Source organism: Monodon monoceros, unplaced genomic scaffold, assembly GCF_005190385.1.
Source record: "Monodon monoceros isolate NGI ecotype Baffin Bay Population unplaced genomic scaffold, NGI_Narwhal_1 Super_Scaffold_18, whole genome shotgun sequence".
Classification (NCBI taxonomy): domain Eukaryota; kingdom Metazoa; phylum Chordata; class Mammalia; order Artiodactyla; family Monodontidae; genus Monodon; species Monodon monoceros.
This window is the reverse complement of record NW_021703774.1, coordinates 98,704,650-98,729,154: the sequence shown is the minus strand read 5'-3', so window position 1 is coordinate 98,729,154 and position 24,505 is coordinate 98,704,650. Positions and strand designations below refer to the sequence as shown.

Genomic DNA, 24,505 nt, shown 5'->3' with positions numbered 1-24,505 from the left:
GCTAGTGGGAAGCAGCCGCATAGCACAGGGAGATCAGCTCGGTGCTTTGTGACCACCTAGAGGGGTGGGATAGGGAGGGTGGGAGGGAGGGAGACGCAAGAGGGAAGAGATATGGGAACATATGTATATGTATAAGTGATTCACTTTGTTATAAAGCAGAAACTAACACACCATTGTAAAGCAATTATACTCCAATTAAGATGTAAAAAAAAAAAAAAAAAAAAAAGGAGTTCTGGAGCCACTGAACCACTGTCCACAGAAGGGCCAGAATGGCCCCAGAGACATCCTCCTGGGCCTTCAGGGATGGACTAAAAGTCCTGATTGTAAGCCAATTCACAAGGTTAATATGAAGAGTGGCTTCACATCCTGGTTAATGCTTACACAAAGTGAGTCTGAGAAAAAGCTTCGTTCCTCACGTGGTCTGTGATTCAAGGGTGGACATCCTTGTGGTTCATAGCAAGAGCTGCCATGCATCAAATGGCTCTACTATGTGCCCAGCCCTCTCCAATCTCATCTTCACAGCTGCCTGGAAAGGGGGGCACTAACAGCCCCACTTAAGAGATGGGGAATCGGGGGCAGAGAATTTATACACAGGTTTAACTAGTCATGGCACAAAGGTATTGAGTGCCCTTCACACTCCACTCACTTTATCTTTAACAACAACTCTGTGAGGTCTGTTGTGCTATCTGGATTTTACAGATAAGAAAATTGAGCCTTAGCAGGTAAAGTGTCTTTCCCAGAGTGATGTAGCTCATGGGCAGAGATCCAGGCCCATTTATCCTCACTGGCAGGTGAGAAGGTTCCCCAAGCAGTGGCCTAACATGGCATACAATGACCAAGCAAGGCAGCTCGGGAGGAATGGGACACTCTCCAGGATACTCAGTGGAATTTCCAGTAACTAAGGCCTCACCCCGAGCAGAAAGAAAGAGGACTTAGCCCTTCTATTAGGTGAAGAGAAAACTTACTGAATCACCCCCTTTCCTGTAATGACAAAAGGCTTAAAAGTTTGCTCTTAGTTCTTGGACCTTCTGTTGTTCAATACCACATGTGAGTGCAGCACTGACCTGAACTGACATAATTTACATTTTAGAGTATTTTTGCTGAATTTTCCTGAAATGATTTTTTTCGTTTTTGGAATAGGCAGGGAAGTAGGCATCAAGGCTGGCCCAGAAGTTCTCAAAGCTCTTTAATGAAAGTCATATTACTGAAAAGGAGAGGCTCAGTCAAGCCTTGAACAGCCTATGAAGGAACATGCTTGCTGCCCTGTCCTGGAGAGGCCCTTAGAGCCATCCCGAAGAGGTTTTCATGCCCTGTCTGCTACTGAGTAGTCCTCAGGATGAGAGCTGGGGAGTTTCCAAAGCTCCTCCAGACTTCCCAAAACACAAGGACAAAAGCAGAAAATTCCAGGACCAGTTGTAATGACTGGATTCTACCTCACCGCTTTTCAGACACCCCCCCCAAGCCCCCCTCCCCCCCTTCTCCTTTCAGTTTATTCCCCATCACTTTCCTCCTTCTTCCCGCTCCCCTGCTCCCCAGGGCAGGAAGATCAGAAACCTCAGCATAATTACCTGCTGGGTTTCTGCCACCATCAAAACCCCTCTTAGGAACCCCTGGGGCAGGCCATTGACCTGTGGCAGTCTTGGGCTTTGCTTAGGAGCATTTCGCTGGGCTAATGGGATTGCAAGGCCCCAGGGAAGTGTTGGTGGTTTATGTGAGATGCGATTAGCAGTTTTGTAATCCCTAGAGGAGCACCAGGAGTGGCTCAGTGGCTGGGCCTGATTTCACTAATTCCACTCTCCTCCTCCCAAACAGTATTTTTTGTTTGTTTGAATTTTACTAAAAAATTAATATTTATTAAGTGCTTACTAAATGCCAGGCACTGTCTTAAGTGCTTTGCATGAATTAACTCAGTTAATTCTCATAGCAAGCCTATTAGGTAAGTATTATTAATATCCCCACTTTACAGATGCAGAAACTGAGGCACAACTAGCAGGGATTTGAACCCAGGTGGTCTGGCTCCAGAGACTGAATTCTTAACCATTTAATATATACTAAGTATCTGTTGGGTGCTTGGTGCTACATTAAGCACAAGCTACATGGAAAAAATGATCCTTCAAGAAAACAAGCCCTTTACATCACCGTGCAAATGTCAAGTCAAACCTAAGACAAGAAGTATTCTTTATACTGATACGTAGTACCTCACAAAAATATTGTGAGACCCTCTGAACTCTATTCTATCTAAATAGAATTTTATCTAAATAGATATCTATTTATCTATTTATCTAAATAGAAATCTATCTAAATAGAATCTATTTAAATTCCATCTAAAAAATCCTGCCTATATTATAAGCACAGTGGTGGATGGTGGTGGGCATGGCCAGGGATGGGGACTTAGCTGGTAGAGGAACCGTGAGAAGAAGACGATGTCAATTGAGTAATCGTACAAGGGGACTCCAAGCTCTCACCAATCTAACAGGTTTGTAAAAATACAGACTACCAGGCCTCTTCCCTGGGAATTCTGAGTCAGTTGATCTAGGTTTGTGTCCAGAAATCTGTTTTGTAAAAAGCACCCATGGTCATTCTTGCCTTCAGACAAGTTGGGAATCACTTTGTAATGACCTGAACTTTGGTCGTGCTGCTGCCACACCTGACCCCTTCTGAAAGGCCACCTGGAGAGCCTGTGCCGATATTTCCATGGTTCTGGAGAGGGAGCATCACACACTCCGGGGAAATTCTGGTGGCACCAAGGGCAGGAGGGAGTCTTTAAGAGCACTGTGGTGACAGCAGGTGCCAGGCTTTTTCTCACGAGTTAGTTATCCTCAGGACCAAGGAGTCTGGGGAGAGGGGCGTGCTCTTGGGGGCCACTGGCTTAATTCCCTCTCCTATTGCCCAGAGCATCTTCTACCTGCTAATGGCTCTATATGACATGAGGCCCAAGGGTAGGTGTGATAAGCCCTCAGGTGGAGATGTTCCCTGAAGTTTGAGGTCAAGAATTCAAAAATAACTAGGATGGGCTCCTTGACTCTGATAACTCCAGCCTGCTGATCTGCCAGAGATGGACATGTTAACTGCTAACTTGAGTCTAACTTGAATACGGTCTGAAAGAGATGTAAAGAGGGGGCCAGGGATGCACAGAAGAGTGAGTGACTAAACCTATGTCGAAGCAGAAGTGACATTTGAGAGCTAAGTCTCAAAAAGTGAATGAAGAGAAGCTCAGTAGATGGAGAAGGAAAAGTCCTTTCAGACTTCTCTGCCTTGTGTTTCTTCTTTCGGGTAAATACCCTCCCCCACTTCATAGTAATCATGCACAGTCCATGAGACTCAGATGAAGCTAACTGCGCTTGCCTTGCCTCGTGGTGGTACACCATCTGCTGAGGGACTGGGGACAGGTAGAGTGGCCAGGCCAATTTGAGAACTCTCTAGGAGTATTATGTATGCTACGGGAAAGCCACTCCCTCTTTCTGTGTAGTTTTTGGGGTAAAGATGACCACTGAGGGCGTGAGCAGCTGACACACTACCAAATGGAAAGGGTCTGGCTGAGATCAAAGTTGGGCCAAGGCAAGCAGAAAGGTAAGATGGAAGGACACAGTGTCCTAGGTCCCCTGAACTTCCGGGTTATGTCAACCAGTAAATTCTCTTTTTCACTTAAGCAAAAAGGCTCTCATAAATAGGCAGGGAAACAGCCATTTGCAAAGGATGAAATCATGAGAAGCTGGGGTGTCCCTGAGGGTGGTGGGAGGAGCTGTGGAGCAGAGCTGAAGATATATGAGTGAGCAGAGGCTGGGAAGGTGGGCTGGAGCAGGTTTGGAAGGGACTTGTGTTCCCTGAGGATGAGTCATTAAGATTGTAAGAGTGGCAGTGATGCCAGCAGATGTGTGTTTGGAATGTAACTCTGGTGTCAGCGTGGAGAAGTGCCTGAACCAACAGAGACTGGACCCTGGAGTCCAGGGAGTGAGCCTTTAGAACAGGCTAGTGGAGAGATGACAAGGCCTCTGGGGCTCAGAGAGCCTGGCAAGCAAGAGGAGGAGTGGAGAAATACCTAGAGATGAGGAGCCAAAGCTCAGTGACTGGACGTAACAGAGGCAGTGGAGGGGTCAGGACAGCAGGCTCTGAATTCAGGCACACCAGATCTGCATCCTGTCTGTTCTACCTAATAGCTGTGAGATGGGATCTTATTTAAACTCTTTAAGCCTCAGCTTCTGCAGCTGTAAAGTGGGAATGATGATAGCATACACTTGATGGAGCTATCAGAGGATTGAATGAACTAAGGTACGTAAAAGCGCTTAGCACGGTGCTTGGCAAAACGTTACACAGTAAATGAGAGCTGTTGTGTGGAAGGTGATTTAAGGTTGACCCTTAAACCTCTAGCTTGAGAATTTGGAAAAATGCAGAGGACCGTGATCAGGATAGGAAATGCTGAAGGAGGATAGGTTTTATGGGTAGTGAGAATACAAATTTGTTTTGGACACGTTGAGGCTGATGTGCCTGTATAACCCGGGGGTGGGAGTGTCCAGCAAGCAAGGGGACCTCGGAACTTGAGGTTTGGTGAACACTACCAATGGACAGCCACTGAAGCAATGGCAGACAGGAGATGGCTGAGGACAGACACGACACTGTATGAGCTACAAGGCAGAAGGAGTAGCCAAGGAGGAGTCAGGGAGCTGTTAGGAGGCAGAAGATGTGAAGAGGGAACTATTTAATTGTGGATAAGCTGTTAGAGAACAGGATCCATCTCTGGGGGCTGTGGGAATTCTTGTTTCTTCAGTGGGGAAAATGAGATTTGAAACCCAAGACCGCTTGACTTGCTAAGGGATCTCTGGCTCCACCTACAGGGCTGTCCTGGAGGGGCCCAATGTGGCCCTCAAGTGGCTTGCTGCCCTTACCTCCAGGTATTGATTAGCCAGGCGTAGTGTGCGATCAGTGATGTTAAATATATCCCTCCAGTCGAAGTTGTCCATGTCATCAGCCTGGCCCTCTCGTGGGCCCCTATAGAGGAAGTTCAGTACGGCTTCGGCAGTAATACCTTCTTCACCAAGCTGCCTATTCCAAGAGGCTTTTACTGTTGGGTTCTCCAGGGTGTCCTTGGGAAGAAGCAATACAGTTACAGCATTTAGAATTCCACAGGGCTTCCCTGGTGGCGCAGTGGTTGAGGGTCCGCCTGCCGATGCAGGGGACATGGGTTCGTGCCCCGGTGCGGGAGGATCCCGCATGCCGCGGAGTGGATGGGCCCATGAGCCATGGCCGCTGAGCCTGCGCGTCCGGAGACTGTGCTCCGTAACGGGAGAGGCCACAGCAGTGAGAGGCCCGCGTACCGCAAGAAAAAAAAAAAAAGAATTCCACAGGATCTTTGGTCTTGTTTTTAGGCCATTTCTAATTTTTAACAAATCGGATAGGCTTTAAGGCTCCCTAAAAATCTAGTGGGTTTTCTTCCATCATAAGGCATATCTATCTATATCCCATTTCCCCCCAATACATAGGTCTCTACAACAGAGGGGAGACGTGTATGTGGGGATGGGGCAGAGGGGCAGGGAAATGGTATATAGGAAGCTTTCTTTTTCTTAAGGATTTTCTTTGGTTCCCTCTTAATTATCCCTGCTATGCAGGACTCTTATCTCCTGGTTTTGTGAAACTGAAAATGAGACCAGAGAGACACACTCAACCACCTTTTGCAGTTACAGAGCTGGCCCCTTGGGGAGATGCCCCTTTGAATGTGAGGCCCTCAAGTGAATTCATAACAGGAAGAAACCTCAGGAGGTTACTGGTCTTATGGTGGTTTTCACATTTCCCCAGAGTTTCAGAAAGCTATATCCCACCCAAAGCCAGTGATTCCACATGATGACAGCTTCCAAAACTGGTGCTTATTATATTTTGATCTAACTCCAGGGGTGATTAACCCTCTATTGGGCAAAGGAAACAAATGGAACTTCCCTGGCCTTTCTCCTCCCCCCGCCTCCCGACCTCTAATACCATCCGTACTCTGATCATGGTCATCTGCATGCTCCTGTCAAAGAAGTACCAGATCTGGGGCCCTACTTCTTCCCAGGCTTTGACCAACTTCCTGAAACGCTCCAGCTCTTCAAACGTCGAGTTGGCCTAAAACCAGACAGAGACAGCAAAAGAATGGAGAGAGAAAAAGTGAGAAAGAATCTTGGTTGTACCTTTCCTGTCACAAACCCTCAATATTTAGGAAAGGCTTTTCAAGGAAGTGTCTTTATTTTCTCAGTTGATTGATATTTCCCAGAACAATCAGCTATTTCCCACCCTCCCAGATTGACAGAATCTTATTTCTTAGTATCTCAGAGGTACTCATAATATTGATGATGTTATTGTCTCAGAACCTCATTAAAGCTGGATGTGGACTCCCTGTGAGCAAATGCTCTTCCTCCCTTCCTCCCTATCTTTGTCTGTTCCGGGTAGCCAAGCTTCAGAGAACTGTGAACTCTTCCCTTAGGGATAGAATTCAGGCAGTGCGGAAGAAAATCTCATTGTAGGCTGCATAGAGAGGGGAGGGCCAGGCAGGGGCATTGGTGCAAAGCCTTCCAATGATGTCTGTGGATGGGGGAGGAACCAAGAGTCCACTTAGCAAAAAGCAAACATGAGGCCCACCACCAGGAGGGCACAGTAAAAAATATAGACACACACACACACACCACACACACACCACACTCATTCACACATACACACACATGCATGCATACACACTCTCATTCTACTGGGTAGCCAGAGGAGAAGGCAGAAGGGACAAGACCAGCCGGGACCTTACGTTCTTCAGTATCCTGCGTATTGCGGGGGAATCCGGAGTAAAGAGGATTTTTCCCATCAGCAAAGGCTTTGCTGCCCTCCAGGCTATTTTGGTTAGAGGGTTTGACTCCAGGCTCTGGATCAATGCATTACAAAAGGTTGCTGTCAGGAGAGAAGGGACAGATTTTATAGAAACTCCCCATTGCTCACAGCTAAACACAGTCATTAGTGTGTTCAAATCACATGTCTCATTCAACTGTATGCTGGAGGATTTGACAAATAACCTAAATTAATAGGCTGCACCCCACCAATAACAAGCTCATCATTAGTAAGTAAAAATGCCACAGTGCATCTCAATAAAGGCCTCATCAGAGAAACAAAGGATGGGGCTTGCCTTGTGTTTTTTTTCTGCTTTAGAGGAAGGTTGAGAAGCCTGCTTATGATTATTGCAAGGAACAGAGGCCATTCTCAGATGAAAGGGACCAAGAGGCCAAACAAGGCCTCCCCTTGCAATCTCAGCTTTAGTCTCAATAATTTCCTTTCAATTAGCTGCTTAACTTCTCTGTTGTGTGTGGCTGTCTTAGGGCCCAGCTGCTTTTGGTGTGTGCCTTGCTGCTGCTTTTCAATTTTTAACTAGAGGGTTGCCCAGCTGCATTTCGTCCGCACCCCACCCTCCTTTACTCCACAGGGGCCAAAAAAAGTAGTGAAAGGTGGGAAAGATAACTTGCCAGCAACTTGCCATTTGGAAAATAATTCAGTACTACACAGACGGATTTTCACTACATTGTGTTTGTAAAAACATCCCACAGCCATGTTTACTCTCCAGAGCCCTTCTGACCCCAGCTCTGCTTGCAACTCTGGGTCGCCTCCTCATTTATCTTTCTCTTCCTCTAGAACGTAACCCTAGTTCAATCAGATCAGTGGGAAATGTCCCCTCCGTTCCCGTTCCAAGTGGGTCTCAGTTCTTTCCATGGCTCACTTCCAGAATTCTTTATGAGCACTACCCGCTTCCTACTTGGGGAAATGGACTCTCTGGAAGGAGAAGCCTCTTTGCCCAAGGCCCCTCAACAAGACCAAGGGAAAATCAACCCCAGGATTAATTTCACCTGGAAGTGTTAACCAATCAGCTTAACCAACATCAGAAGCCAATTTATATGCAGGACTTAGAAAACTTACTTGTTCTTTTGTCATAAGAATAGATAGGATCTTTCCTTGTGGAGTCAATCCCCAGGAAGGCTTTATAGTTATTGTCTTCGTACCAGTTGAAGGAGAACACCCGAGAGCCTCCTCCCTCTGGGTAGCCACACAAGAGGTCAGACAGGGTGCCCATCAGCTGTGTGAACGTCTCTGGACCGCCAGTCTGCACGAGTGGCCTGGTCACCCACAGCAAGTCTTGAACACTTGGTCGGTGGATGAACTATGGCAAGGCAAAGGCTTCGGGTTATGCTAAGGTAGTCAGAGTCACAATCCACTGTGAAGTCAAAGTTTGGGGACACCTTTGCATAGGCATTTGATTTCCAGGTTTGAAAGAAAACATATATATGCTTAGCAATCCTTAATCCAGCTGTGAAATAAAATCTACTGCCACCCACTCAGGGCCTAGGAGGAAACTAGGATGAGCCTTAAAGAAAATAAAAGAGTTAACCTCCAAAGTATTTCAATATTATTTCTCTCTTCCAGTCCATTTAGTTTGAATTCCTTCGGAATGTGTCCTTGGGGAAACATAGAGAATATTTCTCTACCAGTCAGTTCTTAGGTTCTGTTATCCCACCAAGATGGAGCTACCGGAAAACTGGGAAATAAAATAGAGGAGTAGCTCTGTCCTAGAAAGGCAAAGTCGGGGCAAATTTCTTTGGCCAAATAGTTTAGAATTTAGCTTTCTATATTTGGAAAATTATCTTCTTATTAGCTTAGCTTTACCAAATGTGAACTCTTCCATTTCCCTGAAATGTGTGGTTTGTGGTTTCTTTTAGTGTTTTTGTGTGTGTGTGTGTGTGTGTGTGTGTGTGTGTGTGTGTGTGTGTGTGTGTGTGTTTTAAGATCTAAGCAAATATAGAACAGATGAAGTCTCCATTCTTGGGAAAACTATTTTTAAATTCTTCACCAAACTAAGAAGAGGCTGGTGGTCATCTCTCCATATTGGTACCAGTGGCACTCAGTGGCCTTGTTTTCTGAAGGTAGATCTAAAATGCTGAGAACTAAGTTGAGGGCTGCCAGAGTTGCCAGGGTCTCAGTTCCCATAATACCATTTGACTTTAAAGGAAAATACAAAATAAAAATCATGCTGCTTTTATTCCCAAAACACACTTGGTTACTTATTCTCAAAGGCACTTGGGGATTTAAAAAACCATTAGGATTCAAACAGGTGAGACTGAAAACAGTTCTCCCACTGCAATAAGTGATGTTTACCGGTCATCTCCTCTCTGTCCACATGCCAACACTTGCTCTCTGAAACTGCTGAGCGCCATGTAGAATCCACATATTGAGTCATGCCTATAATCACAGTATAGGCTTCAATAATAAAGATGGAATCTCAAACTGCTTCAACAACAGTAAGTCTTATGACAGTCTTGTAAGGGGTTATTACCATTATTATGTTGCTCATTTAATCAAAGCGCTCCGAGATGAAGGGGCTGTTCCAGAGTCAAATAGTCTAGTATTAGTTAACATAAACTGGGCCATCTGCTTCAACCCAGTCACGAATGCTAGACTTGCTATCTAGACAGACAAGAAACCTTCTGCAACTCCCACATGGAATTAAGAGCTTTAATATGCTTTGGAGATTTAAAAAAAAAGTTCTCTATCAACTTCAACCCTATTATACTGATATGAATTTTTAAAATGCTTATGAAGAAAAGAATGTTAAACACAGACTCCCCCTGCAGCAGGTGGCCATCAGTACAATGGGCCCTTCTCTAACTTTCCCTGCACGGCACTCTGCGCAGGCTGAGCTTAGTTTTATGAGGAGAGATTCTAACCATGCAGTTTTCCAGGTTGGCAAAGCCCAAGTCAGCTGAGAATACTGGAGGGGAAAAAAAGTTTAGGGAAAATTATATTTCCCCTTTTGCCTCTCTTTCATAATCCTTATTACACTTGAAGATAATTGTTCATTTCACATCTCTCTTCCCTGTTGGACTATACATTTCACAAGGCAGTGACCATATCTGTCTCTTCATCATTATGACCCCAGCATCTCTCACCTGTTGAGTGGAGAATCATTTTATATACGGGCAAAGGCTTGGCATTTGATTAAACTGTGCGCATCTTTTACAAAACAACACAAAAAGTCACTATCTTTGTGATGAAATGAGTATGTAATATGTATGTAAGACACTTAGTGCCTGTAAGCACTGTGTAAGTGTATGCGATTACTATTAATGGTATAGATTTATGTGGATTTCAAGAGCATAATAGAATATTGGATCACATAAGAGTGGAAAGACTTAGATTCAGCTGTCAGTCCACTAATAATCTGCTACACCAGACAGAGTGTTATTTCTTTCTAGGTGTGAAATTAGACGAACAGTTCCTTTCTTACTGCCTCCGACCCAGAAGCACAGATAATTAAGGATATGAACAGGTATTTTGAAATTGCTAGATGGAAAGATCAAATGTATTTCTCCTTGAACAGGTCTGAGGTACAATTAAATTATCTGACGTAATAAGTGTGATAAAATGGTGGAAAGATATAATGAGATTATATTACTATCATCAAGCCACTTACTTCTTGAATTCTTGGCGACATATCAGATAATATTCTTCCCCACGATCTCAGATTGATACCTTGAGAACTGCTGTCCAGGAGTTTGGGAAGCTGTAATTTACAGGAAAAAATTTTTTAAAATATAGTATATATATGTAGTTCTACATATATACATGGGTGCTATCTGATCTCCTGTATGCTTGAAAAATATTTCCTCCCTTCTTTTTGATCACGGAACCTCTTCTGAAAGATTGCTTTCAGTAACAAACTTCTTTCGTCTACTCGAGAAAATCAAAGGTTCTTATTCTCAGCCCTGCTGAGCTAGGCAATCACAAATAGTTTCATGGTGACATTAAATACACCAAAGTGATTCTGATTGCTGGTTTAGCAACACCAGACAAGGCTCCTGGAGGAAGGAAGACAGAGCACAGCTGCTGGGGTGTAAAGGAAGGCCACATGCAGAGGGTGCCCACCTGTTCACCTCGGGCTTCCTTGTCATTGTGGTCCATTTATGTCCTTTCCAGACAGGTTGTGTCTCTTCCTCTGTTCAGCACCACTCTTATGGAAGATTCGGCTAACTCCAGAACCTTTCTTTTTAAAGCTGCGATTGGCAGCCTTAAAGAGAGAGAAGTTCCCTTGCAATCGATTCTCTAAGTGACGCCAGTGTTCTGGTGACCCCAGGCCCACGCGGCGATGCAGAGCTGTTTGTGCGTTTTCCACCGCGGTGGGGAACGTGGAAGTTCACAAGCTTGCTGGCTCCAAGTCCCAGAGCCTGAGGTGAACACCTTGTTTTCCGGAAATCAAGTGCAAGTCCTGAATGAATAACTTCATTCTTCATAGTTTCAAAAATGATTGAATCACCGAGTCTCTGTTTTTTAGGACTGAATTCTAACTTTTAAGATTGTGATTTTCCAACTCAAGTGTGCATCTTGAGTAGGCCTGGAGGGGAATCTTCATTTTAACAAGCTCAACATATAATTCTGATTCATGCATTTATGGACCACAAGCCACAAGCCTTGCCTTTTTATTTGCCAGTGTGGCTCTCCTAAATGATGCGTGTACTGATCCAGCTGCGGCAGAGCAGAGGAGCAGGTGGAGTTAGGCTTTGAGCAGCCCAGCCTCCTATTTCTAGCTGTGGTCCTGCTCCACTCTATCCTGGCTGTAGGTGCAGGAGCCCTCGTATTCTCTCTGACTCTGAACTGAAGAATAAGTGTACGTACACTCTTGGAGCATCAACATTTCAGGCTTACTTTCTAACTGTAATATGAAAGGCTTTGTTACATATGAGAGCTACAAAGCAGACAGGTGGAGAATTTTCTAGAGGAAGGAGCAGCAAAGCCACCATTGAAACTATACCCCTGAGAAGAGTCTTCTCTCCTTAACCTTAACACTGGGCCTAGGCTTTGGTCTTGCCATGACTACTTTTCAAACTCCTTGAAAATAGCTTCAGTGTATGTTGAGCAAAGCGCTTTAATTGCCGAGAAGAACAGGTAGGAAGGGAGGAAGCCAGCAGGTAAAAATGTGTGCCAATGGCAAGCTATCACTCAGTCCTGTTGACTCTCCCTCCTAGCTGTCTCCAATAAGATCTGTCACAGATGAAAGGGGATCTAAGATACACATCAATTAAAATGCCATTGTGGACCTTATTTTCTTTTATTTTGATCTGAACAAACCAGCTGTAACGATCAGAGGGAAAGCGAACATAACTGGGTATTTGGTAATATTGAGGAATTAATGTTAATTTTGTTGGGTGTGATCATAGCACTGTGGTTTTGTTAAAACAAGTAAGTTTTTATGTTAGAGATACATAGGGAAATATGTGAGGATGAAATGTTGTCTGTGGTTTGCTTTAAAAGACTTCAGGGAGGTTTAGAAGAAGATGGCGGAAGAGTAAGACGTGGAGATCACCTTCCTCCCCACAGATACAACAGAAATATATCTATACGTGGAACAACTCCTACAGAACATCTACTGAATGCTGGCAGAAGACCTCAGACCACCCAAAAGGCAAGAAACTCCCCACGTACCTGGGTAGGGCAAAAGAAAAAAGAAAAAACAGAGACAAAAGAATAGGGACGGCACCTGCACCAGTGGGAGGGAGCTGTGAAGGAGGAAAAGTTTCCACACACTAGGAAGCCCCTTCGCGGGCGGAGGCTGCGGGAGGCGGAAGCGGGAGCTTCGGTGCCGCGGAGGAGAGCACAGCAACAGGGGTGCGGAGGGCAAAGCAGAGAGATTCCCGCACAGAGGATCAGGGCCGACCGGCACTCACCAGCCCGAGAGGCTTGTCTGCTCAACCGCCGGGGCGGGCGGGGCTGCAAGCTGAGGCTCGGGCTTCGGTCGGAGCGCAGGAAGAGGACTGGGGTTGGCGGCGTGAACACAGCCTGCAGGAGGTTAGTGCGCCACGGCTGGCCGGGAGGGATTCCGGGGAAAAGTCTGGACCTACCGAAGACGCAAGAGACTTTTTCTTCCCTCTTTGTTTCCTGGTGCGCGAGGAGAGAGGTTTCAGAGCGCTGCTTAAAGGAGCTCCAGAGACGGGCGCGAGCCGCGGCTAAAAGCACGGACCCCAAAGACGGGCAGGAGACGCTAAGGCTGCTGCTGCCGCCACCAAGGGGCCTGTGTGCGAGCACAGGTCACTATCCACACCCCTCTTCGGGGAGCCTGTGCAGCCCACCACTGCCAGGTTCCCGGGATGCAGAGACAACTTTCCCGGGAGAACGCACGGCGGGCCTCAGGCTGGTGCAACGTCACGCCGGCCTCTGCCGCCGCAGGCCCGCCCCGCACGCAGTGCCCCTCCTTCCCCCCCCCCCACCCCCGGCCTGAGTGAACCGGAGCCCCCGAATCAGCAGCTCCTTTAACCCTGTCCTGTCTGAGCAAAAAACAGACGCCCTCCAGCGACCTACACGCAGAGGCAGGGCCAAATCCAAAGCTGAGCCCCTGTGAGCTGTGAGAACAAAGAAGAGAAAGGGAAATCTCTCCCAGCAGCCTCAGAAGCAGCGGATTAAAGCTCTACAATCAACTTGATGTACCCTGCATCTGTGGAATACATGAATAGACAACGAGTCATCCCAAATTGAGGAGGTGGGCTTCGAGAGCAAGATCTGTGATTTTTTCCCCTTTTCCTCTTTTTGTGAGTGTGTATGTGTATGCGTCTGTGTGAGATTTTGTCTGTATAGTTTTGCTTCCACCATTTGTCCTAGGGTTCTATCTGTCCATTGTTTTTTTTTTAATCTTTTTTCGTAATAATTTTAATAACTTTATTATACTTTTCTTTCTTTCTTTCTTTCTTTCCTTCCTTCCATCCTTCCTTCCCTCCTTTAGACAACGAATCATCCCAAATTGAGGAGATGGACTTTGAGAGCAAGATTTATGATTTTTTCCCCTTTACCTCTTTTTGTGAGGGTCTATGTGTACGCTTCTGTGTAAGATTTTGTCTGTATAGCTTTGCTTCCAACATTTGTCCTAAGGTTCTATCCGTCCCTCTTTTTTTTCTAAATAATTAGTTTTTAATTCAATAACTTTATTTTACTTTATTTTATTTTACTGTATCTTCTTTCTTTCTTTTTTCCTTCCTTCCCTCCTTCCTTCCTTCCTTCCTCCCTACCTCCCTCCTTTCTTTCCTTCTTGCCTTCTTGCCTTCTTTTTTACTTCCTTCCTTCCTTTCTTCCTTTCTTTCTTTCTTCATACTTCTACTAATTCTCTCTACTTTTTCTCCCTTTTATTCTGAGCCGTGTGGATGAAAGGCTCTTGGTGCTCCAGCCAGGAGTCAGGGCTCTGCCTCTGAGGTGGGAGAGCCAACTTCAGGACACTGGTCCACAAGAGACCTCCCAGCTCCACATAATATCAAACGGTGAAAATCTCCCAGAGACCTCCATCTTAACACCAGCACCCAGCTTCACTCAACGACCAGCAAGCTACAGTGCTGGACAACCTATGCCAAACAACTCGCAAAACAGGAACACAACCCCATCCATTAGCAGAGAGGTTGCCTAAAATCATAATAAGTCCACAGACACCCCAAAACACACCACCAGATGTGGACCTGCCCACTAGAGAGACAAGATCCAGCCTCATCCACCACAACACAGGCACTAGTCCCCTCCACCAGGAAGCCTACACAACCCACTGAACCAACCTTAGCCACTGGAGACAGACATCAAAAACAACGGGAACTATGAACCTGCAGCCTGCAAAAAGGAGACCCCAAACACAGTAAGATAAGCAAAATGAGAAGACAGAAAAACACACAGCAGATGAAGGAGCAAGATAAAAATGCACCAGACGTAACATATGAAGAGGAAATAGACAGTCTACCTGAAAAAGAATTCAGAATAATGATAGTAAGGATGATCCAAAACCTTGGAAATAGAATGGACAAAATGCAAGAAACATTTAACAAGGACCTAGAAGAACTAAAGATGAAACAAGCAACGATGAACAACACAATAAATGAAATTAAAAGTACTCTAGATGGAATCAATAGCAGAATAACTGAGGCAGAAGAATGGATAAGTGACCTGGAAGATAAAATAGTGGAAATAACTACTGCAGAGCAGAATAAAGAAAAAAGAATGAAAAGAACTGAGGACAGTCTCAGAGACCTCCGGGACAACATTAAATGCACCAACATTCGAATTATAGGGGTCCCAGAAGAAGAAGAGAAAAAGAAAGGGACTGAGAAAATATTTCAAGAGATTATAGTTGGAAACTTCCCTAATATGGGAAAGGAAATAGTTAATCAAGTCCAGGAAGCACAGAGAGTCCCATACAGGATAAATCCAAGGAGAAGTACGCCAAGACACATGTTAATCAAACTGTCAAAAATTAAATACAAAGAAAACATATTAAAAGCAGCAAGGGAAAAACAACAAATAACACACAAGGGAATCCCCATAAGGTTAACAGCTGATCTCTCAGCAGAAACCCTGCAAGCCAGAAGGGAGTGGCAGGACATACTGAAAGTGATGTAGCAGGAAAACCTGCAACCAAGATTACTCTACCCAGCAAGGATCTCATTCAGATTTGATGGAGAAATTAAAACCTTTACAGAAAAGCAAAAGCTGAGAGAGTTCAGCACCACCAAACCAGCTTTACAACAAATGCTAAAGGAACTTCTCTAGACACGAAACACAAGAGAAGGAAAAGACCTATAATAAGAAACTCAAAACAATTAAGAAAATGGGAATAGGAATATACATATCGATAATTACCTTAAATGTAAATGGACTAAATGCTCCCACCAAAAGACACAGATTGGCTGAATGGATACAAAAACAAGACCCTTATATATGCTGTCTAGAAGAGACCCACTTCACACCTAGAGACACATACAGACTGAAAGTAACAGGATGGAAAAAGATATTCCATGCAAATGGAAACCAAAAGAAAGCTGGAGTAGCAATTCTCATATCAGACAAAATAGACTTTAAAATAAAGACAATTAGAAGGGACAAAGAAGGACACTACATAATGATCAAGGGATCAATCCAAAAAGAAGGTATAACAATTGTAAATATTTATGCACCCAACATAGGAGCACCTCAATACATAAGGCAAATACTAACAGCCATAAAAGGGGAAATCGACAGTAACACATTCATAGTTGGGGACTTTAACAGCCCACTTTCACCAATGGACACATATTCCAAAATGAAAATAAGTAAGGAAACACAAGCTTTAAATGATACATGAAAAAAGATGGACTTAATGGATATTTATAGGACACTCCATCCAAAAACAACAGAATACACATTTTTCTCACGTGCTCATGGAAAATTCTCCAGGATAGATCATATCTTGGGTCACAAATCAAGCCTTGGTAAATATAAGAAAATTGAAATTGTATCAAGTATCTTTTCCGACCACAACGCCATGAGACTAGATATCAATTACAGGAAAAGATCTGTAAAAAATACAAACACATGGAGGCTAAACAATACACTACTTAATAACGAAGTGATCACTGAAGAAATCAAAGAGGAAATAAAAAAATACCTAGAAACAAATGACAATGGAGACACAACGACCCAAAACCTATGGGATGCAGCAAAAGCAGTTCTAAGGGGGAAGTTTATAGCAATACAAGCCCACCTTAAGAAGCAGGAAACATCTCGAATAAACAACCTAACCTTGCACCTCAAGCAATTAGAGAAAGAAGAACAAAAAAACCCCAAAGCTAGCAGAATGAAAGAAATCATAAAAATCAGATCAGAAACAAATGGAAAAGAAATGAAGGAAACGATAGCAAAGATCAATAAAACTAAAAGCTGGTTCTTTGAGAAGATAAACAAAATAGATCAACCATTAGCCAGACTCATCAAGAAAAAAAGGGAGAAGACTCAAATCAATAGAATTAGAAATGAAAAAGAAGTAACAACTGACACTGCAGAAATAAAAAGAGATCATGAGAGATTACTACAAGCAACTCTATGCCAATAAAATGGACAATCTGGAAGAAATGGACAAATTCTTAGAAATGCACAACCTGCCAAGACTGAATCAGGAAGAAATAGAAAATATGAACAGACCAATCACAAGCACTGAAATTGAAACTGTGATTAAAAATCTTCCAACAAACAAAAGCCCAGGACCAGATGGCTTCACAGGCGAATTCTATCAAACATTTAGAGAAGAGCTAACACCTATCCTTCTCAAACTCTTCCAAAATATAGGAGAGGGAGGAACACTCCCAAATTCCTTCTACGAGGCCACCATCACCTTGATACCAAAACCAGACAAGGATGTCACAAAGAAAGAAAACTACAGGCCAATATCACTGATGAACGTAGATGCAAAAATCCTCAACAAAATACTAGCAAACAAAATCCAACAGCACATTAAAAGGATCATACACCATGATCAAGTGGGGGTTATTCCAGGAATGCAAGGATTCTTCAACATACGCAAATCTATCAATGTGATACACCATATTAACAAATTAAAGGAGAAAAACCATATGATCATCTCAATAGATGCAGAGAAAGCTTGTGACAAAATTCAACACCCATTTATGATAAAAACCCTCCAGAAAGTAGGCACAGAGGGAACTTTCCTCAACATAATAAAGGCCATATATGACAAGCCCACAGCCAACATCATCCTCAATGGTGAAAAACTGAAAGCATTTCCACTAAGATCAGGAACAAGACAAGGTTGCCCACTATCACCACTCTTATTCAACATAGTTTTGGAAGTTTTAGCCACAGCAATCAGAGAAGAAAAGGAAATAAAAGGAATCCAAATCAGAAAAGAAGAAGTAAAGCTGTCACTGTTTGCAGATGACATGATATTATACATAGAGAATCCTAAAGATGCTACCAGAAAACTACTAGAGCTAATCAACGAATCTAGTAAAGTAGCAGGATACAAAATTAATGCACAGAAATCTCGGCATTCCTATAAACTAATGATGAAAAATCTGAAAGTGAAAACAAGAAACCTCTCCCATTTACCACTGCAACAAAAAGAATAAAATATCTAGGAATAAACCTACCTAAAGAGACAAAAGACCTGTATGCAGAAAATTATAAGACACTGATGAAAGAAATTAAAGATGATACAAATAGATGGAGAGATACCATGTTCGTGGATTGGAAGAATCAATATTGTGAAAAATGACTCTAGTACCCAAAGCAATCTATAGATTCAATGCAATCCCTATCAAACTACCACTGGCATTTTTCACAGAACTAGAACAAAAAATTTCACAATTTGTATGGAAACACAAAAGACCCTGAGTAGCCAAAGCAATCTTGAGAACGAAAAACGGAGCTGGAGGAATCAGGCTCCCTGACTTCAGACTATACTACAAAGCTACAGTAATCAAGACAGTATGGTACTGGCACAAAAACAGAAAGATAGATCAATGGAACAGGATAGAAAACCCAGAGATAAACCCACGCACATATGGACACCTTATCTTTGATAAAGGTGGCAGGAATGTACAGTGGAGAAAGGACAGCCTCTTCAATAAGTGGTGCTGGGAAAACTGGACAGCTACATGTAAAAATATGAGATTAGAACACTGCCTAACAGCATACACAAAAATAAGCTCAAAATGGATTAAAGACCTAAATGTAAGGCCAGAAACTATCAAACTCTTAGAGGAAAACATAGGCAGAACACTCTATGACATAAATCACAGCAAGATCCTTTTTGACCCACCTCCTAGAGAAATGGAAATAAAAACAAAAATAAACAAATGGGACCTAATGAAACTTCAAAGCCTTTGCACAGCAAAGGAAACCATAAACAAGACCAAAAGACAACCCTCAGAATGGGAGAAAATATTTGCAAATGAAACAACTGACAAAGGATTCATCTCCAAAATTTACAAGCAGCTCATGCAGCTCAATAACAAAAAAACAAACAACCCAATCCAAAAATAGGCAGAAGACCTAAATAGACATTTCTCCAAAGAAGATATACAGACTGCCAACAAACACATGAAAGAATGCTCAACATCATTAATCATTAGAGAAATGCAAATCAAAACTACAATGAGGTATCATCTCACACTGGTCAGAATGGCCATCATCAAAAAATCCAGAAACAATAAATGCTGGAGAGGGTGTGGAGAAAAGGGAACACTCTTGCACTGCTGGTGGAAATGTGAATTGGTTCAGCCACTATGGAGAACAGTATGGAGGTTCCTTAAAAAAACTACAAATAGAACTACCATATGACCCAGCAATCCTACTACCGGGCATATACCCTGAGAAAACCATAATTCAAAAAGAGTCATGTACCAAAATGTTCATTGCAGCTGTATTTACAATAGCCAGGAGATGGAAACAACCTAAGTGTCCATCATCGGATGAATGGATAAAGAAGATGTGGCACATATATACAATGGAATATTACTCAGCCATAAAAAGAAACGAAATTGAGCTATTTGTAATGAGGTGGATAGACCTAGAGTCTGTCATACAGAGTGAAGTAAGTCAGAAAGAAAAAGACAAATACCGTATGCTAACACATATATATGGAATTTAAGAAAAAAATGTCATGAAGAACCTAGGGGTAAGACAGGAATAAAGACACAGAACTACTGGAGAACGGACTTGAGGATATGGGGAGGGGGAAGGGTGAGCTGTGACAGGGCGAGAGAGAGGCATGGACATATATACACTAACAAACGTAAGGTACATAGCTAGTGGGAAGCAGCCGCATGGCACAGTGATATCGGCTCTGTGCTTTGTGACTGCCTGGAGGGGTGGGATAGGGAGGGTGGGAGGGAGGGAGATGCAAGAGGGAAGAGATATGGGAACATATGTATATGTATAACTGATTCACTTTGTTATAAAGCAGAAACTAACACACCATTGTAAAGTAATTATACCCCAATAAAGATATTAAAAAAAAAAAAAGACTTCAGGGAAAAAAGGAACAGAAGAAACAGGAATAGCCAAATGTTGATAATAGTTGAACCTGGGTGATGGGTACAAGGGGGTTCATTATATTTTTCTCTCTACTTTTATAGTTATTTCTATAACAAAATTTTCAAAAAGTTTTTTTGCATGCATAAATAAATGAAGGAATGGACGAATCAGTCAATATTCTCTCCTCTATTTTTTCCTTCCTCACTAGACTGCCTTTGCTCAGGCTCTCCTTGCTTCTGTCTCAGAACATTTTATCAGAAAAGCCTTCTTCCTGTCCCCTTGCCCCTAATCTCCCTCCTTCCAATGTACCCTCCACACTATAGCCTAAGTTACCCAACAGGCCAATCCAATCATGTCACTTCTCCTGCACAAAGATCCTCCATGGCTCCCTACTGCCTCCAGGAAAGAAGGTCAATACCCATGCTGGACACACCTGGACTCTTGTGAGCTAGTGCTTGGCTCCCTCTCTAGCCTTCTCTCTTGCTTCTCTTCCAGCATCCAGACTTCATTCTACATTCCCTAAAGTGTTGGTCCCTTTCTCATGCCTCCTGGCTCTGCACATTGTTCCCCCTCCCCGCCTTCTCTGCCTGGTAAAGTTTTCTTCATCTTTCAAGTCTCATTCCTGATACCACTATCTATGTGAAAGACAGCGTCCCCATGGTAGAGTTAGATGATACTTCTTTTTCTATGCTTCTTTGCTTGCCCTTGCCCTGTTATGTTCTTTTTAGGTGTCCTCTTTATTTCCTTCCTTGTGCTCTGCACCACTGGTAATTATTCTACTGTTTATGTGTTATCTGTCTCTCTTATTAGATTCTAAGCTCCATATAGACAGGAACTGTGTCTGTGTGCTAGGCACATAGTAGATATTCAGGCACATATTGAATAGATGAATGAATGAATACTTACATTATAGCAAGAAGCAGATTGACTATAAGTGTTTCTATGCCTGATACTCCATGAAATGGTATGCTCATTAAGGGCAGTGTATTAGTTAGGGTTCCCCAGAGAAACAGATCCAACAGGATGTATATAAATAGGAAGGGGTTTATTATAAGAAATTGGCTCATGCAATTATGGAAGCTGGCATAGCCCAAGATCTGCAGGGTGAGTTGGCAGGCTGGAGACACACAAAGAGTTGGTATTTCAGTTTGAGTCCAAAGGCAGAAAAAAAATCAATGTCCCATATCAAAGTCAGTAAGGCAGGAAGAATTCTCTCTTACTTGCAGGAGGGTCTTCCCTCCTCCACCCCTTATTCCCACATTTCTTGAAAGAACAGTTCACGTTCAGTGATTCATTTCCTCACCAACACTTCCCAGTCTTCCACCTACATCATCCTACCAAGGTGCTTTCACTAGAATTCCCAGTTTTAAAGTCTAATGGATGCTTTTGGTTCTTGTCTTTTCAGACCTCTCTGCTCTTGACACTTTTGGTCATGTTCTTTACCTTCATGACACTCATCTCACCTGGTTTTCTCTGTTTCCCCCCTGCCTAGCCCACAAGCTCTTCAGCCTCTACTTTCCCCTTATATGCTGAGATTCTCGACCTCCATACCCTCGCTCTTCTCATTCTGTACACTCTCTCTGGGTTTTTTCATTCCCTCTCTCATTTAATCTGCTACCTTTTTGTTGATGACTTCTAAATCTGCATCTCCATCCCTCAGTTGTCTGTTGGACATTTGCATAACTCCAACCTGTCCTAAACTGATCACATCGTCTTCTCCCAAACCAGCTTCTGTTCCTGGATGCCCTTCCTCAATTGGTGGCACTGCCTCCTGCCCACTCACCAGAGCTGGAAGCCTGAGAGTCATCACTGATGCTTCCCCATTCCCATCCCATTGTCAAAATCCCCAGCCTGGTGACTTAGGAGCTGGTGTTGGGTCTGAGTTTGGAGCAGGATGAGCCTTCAGATTGCAGAGAGGGGAGCAAAGAGATATCTGAAAGACCGCCTTAGGAAGAAGCTGGAATCAAGGAATGGAGTCTAAAGAAGCTGTGCAGAGAAAAACAACCAGGGTCCTAGACAATGGGAGGTACCTAGAGGGACTAGAAACCCAGAGGCACAGAAAATAAGCAACTGTCACACTCATGTGTCCAGAGAGATTGGACTGCAATCAATCAGTCACAGCTCCTATCCCTTTTAATTACTTTCTCTTCTTTGTGAGTTTGTTGTCTGTTTTCCTCACTTGACTGTGGGCTGGAGATTATCCATGCCTATGTTTTGCCTAAGTGGACATCTTCTTTCTATCCCCTCTCCTTCATCTCCATAGGCTCTAGGCACACTCTGTCCTTAAAATTCCATCCTGCCTCAAATTCAACACATTAAAAGCACCTGTGTATCTATCTATAGCTATATGTACCTATATCTATATATTGATATAGATAGGTAGATAGATAGATAGATAGATAATTTTTTAAGGTTCTTAATTTGCTTTTGAAATTATTTGACCTTGACTAACTCGTTAAATGAATGATCTGGTACAATTTCTCAGCAATAATTGCAAATACTTAGGAATGTTTGTAAAGAGAGAAAACCTGAACTATAAAACAGCTTTTTTAATTTAAAATTTCATGAATATTAAATTTAACCAGAAAGTTGAATAATATTACGTTTCTTAAACATTCAATTTAATGTTTATTAATTTTAATTCTAAAGCTTTTTCTTTGTATTTCAGAGCCATAATTTTTAATTTTCAATTCTTAAACATTTTTGTAGGCCTCTGCAAACCCTTTTTCCCTTAGATACTATGCCTATCATTTTAGGGCCTAATAGATAAGACAGCCAAGCTCCCCCATTCCACCCCATCCTCACCCTACCCCTACTGGCCATAGTCAACTCATGTGAAATCACCTCACCCTCTCCAGAAAGCCTTCTTTCCCCCACCGTCATGCTCTTCCTGCCCTCCTTCTCCATGGGGTAGATGCCCCTCCTAGCTGCTCCTATAATCTTCAGTGCATTTATTTATCACTTTTATATTGGTTTGCTATTATTTTTTAAGATATTTGTCTTTCTACTACACTGTAAACTCATTAAGCATAAGAATATGCTTTATTTTGTTTTTGTATCTTCAGGGTATGGTACACAGTAAATGCTCCATAAATATGTGTTGTATTAATTAATGAGAAAAGAAATATACTCTAGTGGAAAAGAGACGGAGTCTATTGTGATTTTACATTTCATGAGAGATGTTTTTACAAGGTATGATGGTGACTTACCGGAAGGGGGTGGTCAGTTTCACCTGGGGACGGGGAAGGTGACACTTGGCTAATGTTTGAAAGAAGAGAAGGTGATGATCATGAGGATGAGGGCAGTAATTATGGACAGAACGGGAGGACCAGGAATTCCAGGTGGAGGGAGGAATGTAAGGAGAGATGGCAAGAGAGACTGGAGAGACAGCCAGACAAGAACAAAACCAGAAATTTGGGGAAGAGGGAACAGGAGGAACAACTGCTTGAGATGCATTTGTGTGTCTGGTTACCATTTTCTTTTTCAGTCTTGTTAATAATTTAATAATATTCATTATACAAATATTTACTGAGTGCCAGGTACCATAGCTGCAATGCCTTTCCTAGCTCTTTCCAGTGGAGATGGTAAATAATGAAGGTCTTATACTCACACTTTCATTTTAGATACCAACTACATCTCAGAACAGTGCCCGTCCCCCCAGGGAACACTTCATACGTATCTGGTCACCAATTGTCTGACTGATGTTGCCATAAATTATAAAATAAATTTCCCAGGGCTCCCTCTCCTGTTATCTATTCAAATTCACATGGACTGTTCCTGCCAAAAGAACCGGAAGGGACTGTAAATTTATTTGAATGGAAATGTGAAACCATTTCTGGAAAAAAGGTCACAGACCAAAATGGCAAATATCATCACTCACACACACGCATGCACACACACACACACACACACACACACACACACCACTGCTTCCTATGCCAAATAAGTTCTCTTAATTTCCCAAACAACAGGTAACCCTTCCATGTCACGACTGGCCTCAGCACTGCCAACCCAAGTTCAAGGTCTGATTAGACCTTGTAAGGAAGGAAGGTTGGATATACAAATAGGGCTCTTGAAAAGGTATGTCTCTATCATCTCCCATCAGCTATGGTTGATTTGAGGGGTCCCTGGGCCTTGATCCAGTACTTAAGAAATGGATACAAGGTCCTAGCCAGTAGCCAAGAAGATTCTGGCTACATGAGGTGGTCTCTGGGTTCCCAAGGGACAAGATACATGTCTGTCCTTTGGGACTGTGTAATATTTTTTCTTAAGGCAGAATAAGGCATATTAGCTACTAAAAAAGTCTTATTTGAGCAATTCTTGCTGATGCTTTGGATCCAATGGGTTAATCAAACAGATGTCACTCTGCCAGCACACAAAAGGAATGTTTTATGAGTTGAAATTTTTTTTTTACTTTCTCTGATTCAAAGAAGGCCATCTGGAAAACAGTATTGATTTCTAAGTTGAGGATCTATCTAACACAAGGGTAAATAGGTAGCCTTGGTTTAAAAGTGTCTTTATAGGGATCATGTGGCCTCTGGGAGCTGGTGGAAGGCTCTGGAGTAAGGGATGAGCTGCTGCCTTTGAAGCACCCAGACAGAGGTGAAGAACAGATGAAACGGTGGACAGACAGTGAGCGGCCCACTGTGTTTAATTGTGGGCCGCTACAGGAAATCCAGATTTA

General features: G+C 43.0%; 1 protein-coding gene across 2 annotated transcripts in view; it reads right to left on the bottom strand.

Moving 5' to 3' along the window:
• The window catches only part of ABCA4 (ATP binding cassette subfamily A member 4), a 136,656-nt gene that overhangs the window by 83,459 nt on the left and 28,692 nt on the right, over nt 1-24,505 (bottom strand). For both annotated transcript variants that reach the window (XM_029228585.1, XM_029228586.1), the window contains exons 7-11: nt 10,466-10,555; nt 7,918-8,158; nt 6,764-6,903; nt 5,977-6,093; nt 4,884-5,081 (exon numbers count right to left, since the gene is read on the bottom strand). In XM_029228585.1, coding sequence (XP_029084418.1) covers nt 4,884-5,081; nt 5,977-6,093; nt 6,764-6,903; nt 7,918-8,158; nt 10,466-10,555 — 786 coding nt within the window. The remainder of the gene's footprint in view (nt 1-4,883; nt 5,082-5,976; nt 6,094-6,763; nt 6,904-7,917; nt 8,159-10,465; nt 10,556-24,505) is intronic.